This window comes from Photinus pyralis, unplaced genomic scaffold (assembly GCF_008802855.1).
Source record: "Photinus pyralis isolate 1611_PpyrPB1 unplaced genomic scaffold, Ppyr1.3 Ppyr1.4_LG7, whole genome shotgun sequence".
NCBI classification, from domain to species: Eukaryota; Metazoa; Arthropoda; class Insecta; order Coleoptera; family Lampyridae; genus Photinus; species Photinus pyralis.
This window is the reverse complement of record NW_022170738.1, coordinates 5,198,571-5,209,211: the sequence shown is the minus strand read 5'-3', so window position 1 is coordinate 5,209,211 and position 10,641 is coordinate 5,198,571. Positions and strand designations below refer to the sequence as shown.

At 35.9% G+C, this 10,641-nt stretch overlaps 1 protein-coding gene across 2 annotated transcripts in view; it reads right to left on the bottom strand.

The window, feature by feature from the left end:
* Positions 1-3,148: 3,148 nt before the first annotated feature.
* The window catches only part of LOC116177290, a 54,462-nt gene continuing 46,969 nt past the window's right edge, over positions 3,149-10,641 (bottom strand). For both annotated transcript variants that reach the window (XR_004146643.1, XM_031496225.1), the window contains exon 2: positions 3,149-3,524. Coding sequence is in view for 1 of the 2 variants with exons in the window: in XM_031496225.1 (XP_031352085.1) it covers positions 3,190-3,524 (335 nt within the window). In the remaining variant the exon portion in view is untranslated. The remainder of the gene's footprint in view (positions 3,525-10,641) is intronic.

Here is a 10,641-nt window from a genome sequence, read left to right as displayed (position 1 = left end):
GTATTATCTTTTGGACGGGAGTAAAATCGTCTCATGCGTAACGCTCGCCAGTCGAAGATGTGCTCGGCCAGTCGCCACCAGTGGATAATTTGTAGTGTTACTCTTTGGTTCCCTTCAATTTTGAAACTAGACTTGAGTGTGACACCAAGCAGATTTGGACATTAGGTTATTTGTAGGTTTAAGGTTTTCTCACATTTCTTAAAACAAAGACCAAGAGAAAAAGAAGTAGTCACGTTTGTTAGCAGAATTTTTATTTCAATAGGTGCCTAGTTAATTATGCATTTTGACTAAATGGTAGGTAAGTACCAATGAGGCGATGTTCGTCCAAAACATATTTTAAAAAGAAATTTTCATTTCAATTTAATTATACACACCTCATTACCCTAACCATCCGTATTTTGTGAACTTACAAAACCCGAGTCACCCTCGTAGCAAGCTACCTACCTGTATGTCTCTTATGCCTTCCTAAACCGTTCATCCGTTTGTAATAAAACTTTGGAGAATGGTTTGACGTATGCCCGTGAAGGTTTCTGATTTAGTAAAACACTCCGAAATGGGGGTTTACAGTATAGTTGAATTCCGCAGTTCTAATTTAATAAGCGTGTACCTGAAACCATAAAACATTTTTTTGGACAGTAAAAGTTTATTTAAAAATAGAGGCTGATTAGCAAGAAAATAATGAACATGTGCGGTTTTAAAGGTTTATTCAAAACGATATGATTGTGGCGGGCTCTGTGACGTAATAAGCCCGACCAATCAGCTCCTAGAACCATTCAGATGACATAACGACTTGGCAATATTGCAGGAGAATGGCATTTATAACTTGCGTCATCTGTCACAGGCACTTGTCACTTTCGTGCTAGATGCAGTTAAACATCCCTCTCAAAACGTCAAATGTGACAAACGTCAGACCTTCGCGTAAGGTTGCCAGCTCACTTCTACGTGATTGGTTGTAGGTTTGTGACGTATTTAGTCTGAAGCGTTTCAAATTTGGACTAAAAACACAGCTTTTCAATAATTTATTTTGGGTTTATTTTACTCGCAAATAAAAACCAAGGACATACGGGTCTTTTTATTTTTAATGTACTTTGTGGATCAGAAATAAAAAATGAAGGCGGGATGACCCCATTCCCAAGGGTACGGTGACAAACGGAATTTCACGTTTTACAGTCGACACTGCTCGATATTTAGAGCGTAGGTTTCTTTGAAAACGTAAAGGTACTCTGAAAGCACTTCCTGAAATTACCACTGGAACGGGAAAGAAATAGGTATACGATACGACAAACAGGTGGGATGAAGTCGCCGGAAACAAATATTATAAAATAGTATGACAAAACAACAGTTTTAATAGTGAAGGGTTTTATAGAATTATAATAGAGAGGGTGTCTCAAAATGCACTCAAGAAGGAATTTTAGTAGAATAAATAGGTTTTTGATTAGTGGCAATTTATACACGGTAGGATTATGCTTGGGATTATGTATAGAATAGCATTTCGGGTAAGTGGCCTCCACGGTTCTTCTGGCGCGTATGAACTGTTTTGATGAAATTTTCCATAACCGTTTGATATAAATGTGTCTGAATTCCCTATCCTCGCCTCGCTCCCGGAATTCCTTCAAGCATGAGGCCATCCAAACACAGACCTCGTCTCTGCGTCCGACATGAAACGGCGATGTTAACCAGGGTGGCAATCTCGTCCTCTGTGATGTTTCTGCTGGCCTTTACAGCCTCCTCCGCGCGAGCAATGCCCTCCTCCGAAATCTTAACATTGGATTGTTCTGGTCGCGCATTGTCGTACAAGGAGTCGTGTCCTTCCCACAACGGTGCCGGCCACATACGAAGGTGTCTTTTTTTGTGGCTTCGAAAAAAATTGAACGTCTGCCTTATAGTTCAGATCTAACATCCATCAGTGACTTTTTTTTATTCCCGAATCTCAAAAAAAGCACACAAGATTTAGAGACAACTTATAGCAGCTGTCGAGGGCCATTTTGCGGAAAAACCAAATTAATATTTTTATACTGGATTAAGGACGTTACGGAAACGGCCTTATACTATGCGACCGACAAAAGTTACTCTCTAGTCATCTTCATAGATTAAACATAAAATTGCATTAAGAAGAAATTACTAACAAAAATGAAAAATAAGAAGCAATAATGCATTCTTCACATACTACTTGTTTTCAGAGAAAAATTATACGCTATCGCTTTCCTTAAAAATTAACATTGCCAAACCGGCTCGCGTTTTTGTACATTGTACATTATCTATAGGTAAAAGTAATTGAAGTTCTTACACAACAAGTATAAACAGGCAGCTGTAGATGCCATAAATTTACCTTATATGGCTCATCTTTACAGATAAACAAATTTCTTTAAATTCCAAAAATGATGTATAGGTACTAATTGGTATGGTAACTAATGGGCCTGCATGCCTTTACGGTTACCAAAAATGGGCAGACAAAATGCTGTTAAAAAAAGAACGTAAAAAATTAGTTCACCGACGCTACTTTTCACCTAACATAAAATTTACGACCTCAATTGGGATTTGGGCACTCGTAATTAATTGGAATTTTAGTATGGCGAAATAAACGTGTAGAGGTGATTGAAAATTTACCATCACTTTGGTCTTGATATTTTTACACGCCAGTTTTAATCAAAAAGAACCATTAATAATAACATGAACGACACAAATACTTTACCTGATAATAATCTATTACCACTGGGCGAATTGCACAAACTTCTAGGAAGCGAGAAGATGGTCGACGTTTATGTATTTATTTCATTCAGTCTTAAAAGTGATTGTAAGCTCTACATTCGCGAAGCGCAGTTTGGAGAAGGAAGGGTATAATTAGCATTCTGTTTTATTTGAAAAGTTGATGGAGGCCGTTAGTAGCATATCTATGTCAATTCGTGTACTTCTTAAGTTGTTTGCACACGCTTTGTTCATTTATGATCGTTAAACGCCCAGAAGACATAGAAGTGTCTAGCATTAAGGTCATTGAAAGGACTGCTGGTCAGAAGGCAAAGTTTGCATACACCCCCTGTTACATAGTATATAAGAATTATATCAGAAAATAAATATTTTAATTTAAAAAATCTGGAGGGTTAATTCCACATTCAGCATAAAGAAAAAAAATAAAGAACTTATGGCATGAATAATTTTTGGCATATTATACAACAGATCGCAAACCACTTTCTAGTTACCATGCCTAGACTTTACATATCCATTATACGCCCTATCGTAGTCTTTGCCGTATCCATAACCCCCGTAACTGGGTTCTTCGTGGTCGTCATGTTCGAAGTGGTGATAAGGCGTGGGGTGGAAGTGATGTGGTTGTCTTCCGTGCGAACACTGCTTCAGGTACTGTAAAGCTGTAGGTAGGATAATTGCAGCAAGCAAGACCGCCTTCTTTATAAACAACACACTGGCTAACACTATCGCTAGCATTAGTTTAATTTTAAATAATTTAAACAATATAATTAAAGGCAACAGGATCATAGTTACTTTCTTCTTTTTTCCACGTCCTTCCTCTGCAACAAAAGAAAAAGTATAACTTGGGTGCAGTTTTTCTGTAATTTACGTGTAATAAAATTAGATCCGCTTTTTTTAATTTTATGTAGATCAAAAGCAAAGCTGTAGGTAGCTATTATAGACGCATCAACGGAAATTTTTCCGCGTGAATACTTCGATATTGCTCCTAGCCGCAAATCTTATGCATTGTATCCACGCATTGAAGACTAAAAAACACATACTTTTACGTACGCAGTTTTAACCTCATAATAAAAACGCCGTGCTTCTTGTTTATTGCTAATAAATATAACGTCAGCGTGTTTATCAGCAACCACTGTTTTATTGCAGTCTGTTAATATTAGGGCGAAAGTGAAATTTTTACGAAGGGAGAAATCCTTAATAATACAATGAGGTTTATTAGCGAATAATACCACCAAGAACCCACGTAATAATCTCTGGTTAATTTCGCTTCCATTCATCCTTTTATGTCGTAAATCTAGACCTCGACTTCCAATTGATTTAACGTTAACAAGAAAAGTTTTTTCCTCTTTAATTAAGGTCTGTATTGAATGGCGGGTTTTGGGGGGCTGATGCGATCGCCAGATTTCGAGATATTGATACTGATTATGATATGATATTTCAGACGAATGCCTTGGGAAATGTTACACCCCGACTCGTACTGAGAATTTGAGTAAGAAGAGATTGGTAGGTTTCATATTACTGTGAAACTACTACTAAATTAAATATATAAATAATATAATAAATATAAATATATAATATAATACTACGAAATTGTTGAAACCAAAAACAGTTTTTCCCAAACTATCAAAAGCCCCAGTGTACAACGAATAACTTTGTAGGTATGACGAAACCCGTTCTTTTAAACGGTATGTCCATTTCTTGCTGGCAGTAAAATCCTGTAAAATGCCTCTTTCTCTAGAAAAAGACTCAATGTTGCATTTTCGAAATGGAAAAAATAAAAAAAATGAATTTTGTGGACGTAAAGGATTTCAAAAAAAAAGGTTGCAGTGTTAAGTTCTAAGTTTTACGACGTCATATATAATATATTAACTAAATACTCTGAACATACAAATCTCCTATGTTCAATGCTTAAATATACCAGACAATACATTGATATGCCTGACAGTTATGCAACCCACCTTCCACACAAATTTGACAGCAGTGTAAACAAAATAAACTTATTCAACTCATTTGTTGAACAGATTCAACTTATTAACTGTGAACCGGTCTTTAAAGTGGTTTTAAAATGATTTTTCAGTTACTGAATTTGACTCCTTTGCTGTGAATTTTTGATTAAAATATGGACATGTGTGAAGTTTCAAATTCTCTTGCTAAATTACGAACAATGGTATGATTGGATTTTCTTCTACGTACACTAAAATATTTAACTTAATTTCACCAATTAAAAAAGTTCCTTTTATGGTAGCAATTCGACCATCAAATAAAATTTCTCAATTCTGTTGTGTATTGTGCCAATTGAAGCGATATTTAATCGTTTTATTTTAATTTTTGTGGATTTTGAAACGTACAGTTGATTATTGTTTTGGTGATTGCCAGTTTTGTAGCGTATTACAGCGTATTATTACAAGATACTCCTTCTTGCCAGAGATGTTCATTACGCCGTTTTAAAGAAGTGACATTTACGAAGGAGGTAGTTGGAGTGTTGTGTTTATCGAGCAGCTATGGCTAATGTAAAGCCTTTCTTTAAAGTGTTCAAGTATCAGTTAAAGGGAGATTTCCACCATCAAAGAATCAGTTCAGTATTATATCTGACATTACAACGAACCCAGTCTCGTTTAAATCAGTTGCTTTTTGTGTTTGTGGGTCATTTAATAAAAATCGCAGTTACGACCGGAATATATTGGTTTATTAACATTTTAAGGTAATTAAGTTTTACTTAATTAATTGTTTCCATCGATCGCTTATTGCGTAGTATTTGTACTTTGACCATGAGTGCCTATTTTTATTTCAGTTTTATTGATTGCACATTGCGAGTGTACTTGCGGATTGAGATCTGGAATCACAATCAGCTGGTATGATCCCAATTGCAACTACCCAATCACTAGCGCCCCAAGAAATGTTAATTCAATATCCTGAACGTGCAAGAAAGGTTTACATAACAAGCAGCTTGTTCCTGCAGAATAGCTGGAATACAGTGGTCGTCGGCTATATGCAGCGAATGCAAACTCGCTTTCATGCCTCAACTTAGTAACAGAAAAAAAAGGAAAAGGCCAACGTGTTTCATTCCTCCGGCACCCCTGACTACAGGGATACCGGAGGCGGGCTGCTCAGGGCTTCCTGGCCCTCTTCAGCCAGAGAACGGGATTGTAAGGATGGGTAAAGTTAGGGATGGGAACGGAAGGAACGGAGTTAGGGTGCTGAGGGGGAGAGTACTGCTCCAGCATTCGCCTCGTAGATTTCAACATAATGCTAGCATTATGCGAAGCTACGTATGTCTGAGGAAAACCCCCTGACAAAACCCCAGACAGAGCAGTCGGCAGCGGGATTCGAACCCACAACCTCCCGAATAGCATCGGTGAGCGCATCCACTGCGCCACGTGCCTCGGTTAGTAACAGAAGAGGACATCTTTCTTGATTCAACGCTAATCGACGATGAGATTGACGTCGTGCAAGAAACCAATTTAGATCGTGTCAGACGAAGACGGAGAACATTTTCCCCGAAACGCAGAAAAACATAAAAAAATACAGAATACTTTCCATTGCATAAAGAACGTGTAAAAAAGTTAGGTACATAGTTACAGTTGAAAAAGTTTAAAATGTTACAGTTCATTTATTGATGATTTCTTGTATTTCTCCATTAATTAAAGGTTACATACTGTGTCCAAGATAAGGATGTCTATTGTCTATCATGGGGATCTCCGAAACCATAGAAGATACGGCGATGGTCAAATCGGGGAAAAGTCGCGGAATTAAACAGTTGTTATCGTGCTTTAAAGAAAACCCGAAAGTTCCGATTACTTCCGAAGGTATGTCAGAAAAACTTGCTGATTTGAGTTTTATTTCTTTCTGATGTAATAAACAGATAAACAAATTAAAAAAAAAACACTTTCTCATTTCCACTTTTTGATTTCTAGAAGACACTGTTGAGAAATTTTCAATACAACGTTTCTTTTCGAAGAAATCATCATCAACTTTATTTTTTATATGGCCCGCAAAAAAAGTATATTCTGTATTAATAGCATTTCTTATTACGAATACAACGATGTACGGCATACAAAAAATAGTTGGAAACTGTTGGTTTCAAGAGGATGGTGCACCTGCGCACAACACCCAAAGATAATACTTATCGCACAAATTTCCTGGACAATTGAAAATTGGTCGATAGGTGATCTCGAACGATTATGGCGTTGTGCGCAGAAGCGCCATTCTGTTGAAACCAACATTGTTACCAACTGTTGTTTTTTTAGTGTGTTCTACAGTAGGTACTTAATAAAGTATGTAATTTTTTTGCGGAACAAACTGAAGTTAATGATAACGTAACGTTATATATTGAAAATCTCTCAATGGTGTCTTCTAGAGCTCAAAAAGTAGCAACGAGAAAGTGTTTCCTTTATTTTTTTAACTTTTCATGTAACATCACAGAAAATATAAAAACGAAATCGGGAAATTTCGGTTTTTCTGGCATATTTTTGGAAGTAATCGAAATTTTCTGGTTTTCATTAACGTATGATAATAACTCTTTAATTGCGCATCTTTTTTCTAGTATGACCATCTTCGTATCTTCTATGGTTTCGGAGATCCTCATCCTTATCTTGGACAAAAGTGTATAATATTTTCTGTTCTGGTACGTTTTTATTGGTAGATATTTCTGTATATAGAAAGGTGCTAATTTTAAAATTATGTTAAATTTCGCTCTCTTTACGTAAAATTTGAAGCTCTACAACTTTCGTGTGTAAGGTTTTTCATATGGAGTAACCGGTTTTAAGATACAGGCGGGTAGATACTTGAGTTTAATTCATTTTTTCGCTAGGTTGACAAAGATTGCTGATCTTTGACGATGAATTCTGACCAAACCTCTGAACCGATTTTAACTTTTAATAGATCATCTGACGCGAAATTTTAGGCTCTTGAATTTTAATGAGAACAAAATTGTATGTAAGTTGTTCGGTTTTCGAGTAATAAGCGCAAAATTTCGTGGTTTTTCGATTCTCAAAAGTTTAGCACAAGTCAGAAACCGACGCAAACTCATTTTGGGATGCATACTATCGATTCAAATGAATTCCATCTTGTACACATTTATTTACCGCAAAAGAATAATTTTCCTGGGTTATTTACGCTTTACACATAAAATATTTAATTGTGAAACGTAAAAGTTTGTTTTTTCTTTCGAGTTTCATTCTAAATACTAGGCGATGCGGAATTTAATCCATTATCAAAAGTCGTGTTAGTGTAATGCAACAGTTATATGTGTTAATGTAATCGAGCAGTTTGTTTAAATTGCAAGAATTAAAATAATACGCGATGAGGAATTAATCGGTCAGGAAATAGAGCGTGAACTCAATATGAATAAGGAACAATCGTATAATCACACCAATAACGCAAATGTGGTCTCGAGGCGAAATACAGGAGTTAATGCTTCGTTAAAGTTATGGTACCGAATTCCAACGGAAAAAAAAACAATTCAATCACGTGGTTACCATAGCAACGATATAACAAAAGAAAATTGGAGTGTCTTGTTCCAATGGTTTGCTTTTAGGCTAAGTGCGAAATTAACAGCTTTTTGTATCCACGCGACGTTAACTAAAAACTTTCATTAGTAGTACGAATACATCAATTCAGATCTTTGACCTGGTACGGAGATGGTGATCAATGTTTAAATGCTAAGGGAGCCGATTTTTACCAAAGCACAAGTTACATTTTTACACTAATTATTATCAATGTTGTTTAGAGTCTGCCCCATATCATCTGATCAAGAATTCCGATTCCGAGTAATTTTCACTTTTCACTGCGGCGAACTTACTAAGTTTATAGTGTCATATCACTGGAAAGGCCCTCGTTTCCTGAATTTAAAACAATAGTGTAAACACCCAGAAGACGTAGAATTGTATAGAATTTCACTGAGAAAACTGTTGATTCCACCAAAAAGTTTGCATACACCCCACCACTGTTGCAAACTATAGGTATAAGAATTAGAGCACAAATTAAATGTTTTAATTTAAAAACTTTTGAAAGTAAATTTCAGAATTAAATAAATACATAAATAACTTATGGCATAAATAATTTTTGGCATACAACAGATCGCGAACCATCCTCTAGTTACCATGCCTAGACTTTGCGTAAGCATTATACGCCCTTTCGTAGTCTTTGCTATATCCATAACCCCCGTAACTGCTTTCGTCGTGCTCGTCGTGATCATAGTGGTGATAAGACGTGGGGTGGAAATGCTGTGGTTGTTTTGGCTGCGAACACTGCTTCAGGTACTGTAAAATTGTCGGTAGAAGAATTGCGCCAAGCAACGCGACCTTCTTTATGAATATCACACTGGCCAACACTATCGTTAACATTACTTTAATTTTAAATAATTTGAACAACATAATCAAAGGCAACAGAATCATAGTTACTTTCTTATCCTTTTTTTTTTTTCGTCCCTCCTCTGCAACAAAAGAAAGGGTATAATTTCGGTGCGGTTTTGTGTAATTTACGCGTAATAGAATAAGATCCATCTTTTTTATAATTTTATGTACAACAAATATCACAATTTTGCTATTAGATTTAGTATCCACTGCGGCAAATACCTACGAATTGCCTTGGAAACGCCTTAGTTTCCTGAATTTAGATGGTAGTTCGATCGTTACATCATAAACCATCATCATAACTAAATAACCATCACGTTATGTCTACTATATAAAAATAGGTATATAGGAAATGACTTATCAACAGGTTACTCCATTTTGTAATAAACCTACACCATTAACAGTCTCTACTACGGTAGGAGAGCTTTTAGTTCTAGATGGCTGTTTGGGCAAAAAGAATGGTTTGGCAACTACAGTTAAATCTAAACTCTGCCAAATTCAATTTCAACTTTGTTTACTTTATAGCAGGTGTTAAATTGGCATATTAACAGATTGGATGAGTAGGCCAAGTCTCTCTTCAGCAGTAAGTGTTGTTGCTTCTTTAACCGCAAGAGTAGATAAAGTGAAACAAATGATTGTTTTTCTAATGAGTTCTGGCGTTCTTATTAAGAATGGGACGCGGAGCATGAAATAAAATGAAGTTCAGAACAGAAAACAATACTGTTTCCATGGGAGCGACTGAATAACCCAAGCTTTCTATTATTGAAGTCTAAATTAAATTCAGAATTTTCAGAAGATTTATAATGATTCATATGGCTTCTGCTATAAAATAAAGTTTTGATTTATACATGACGATATTACTCGATGGTTAAAATATTCCTTTATCGTTTTGCATAATAAATAACCATTAATTATTGCTCTGAATCGCTAATGCAACGTTAGAGGTTGCAATCCTGTTTGCTTACGACTCACTTTCATTTTCTTAATTTCACTTTAACCAGGATGTTCAACTGCATAAATCTGATAAGACTATATTAAAGACATGTTTAGCACGTGATAATTTTTTTACTTCTATTTTAGGTAATTACTCCAAAATCGGTCGGCGACAAAAAATATTAAAAATTCATCACGGTATCTGATTGTGTTACAATAATTCCAACTCTAAACCATTCTACATGTTAAGGAATTATTATGTAATTCACAGTTTTAGAAGTTGTTACTGTACCGTTGAAGATGGAAAGATTAGTGAGAGCAGTTTATCATATACGAATATACGATGTATAACTCGAATACAAAATTGACGTGCTCGTAAATTTGCTTTTAGTTGAATTTTAGTTATGCGAAAATAGAAGTATTGTATTTTCACAGCGGCACAGTAAAAGTCGAACTGATTAATTGATAATTTGTATGTGCTGTTGTGTTAATTTACGTAGGGCTGTTGATGCCTTCGTGTGCCGTGTCACCAAAAAAACACACACATGCAAACAAACAAAAATTTGCTGTGGCTAGCACAGGTTCCACCCGCATGCGCGGTTCTGCCCTTTTATGTCTAAAAATGTGTGTACAGCATTTGGTTCCCTTC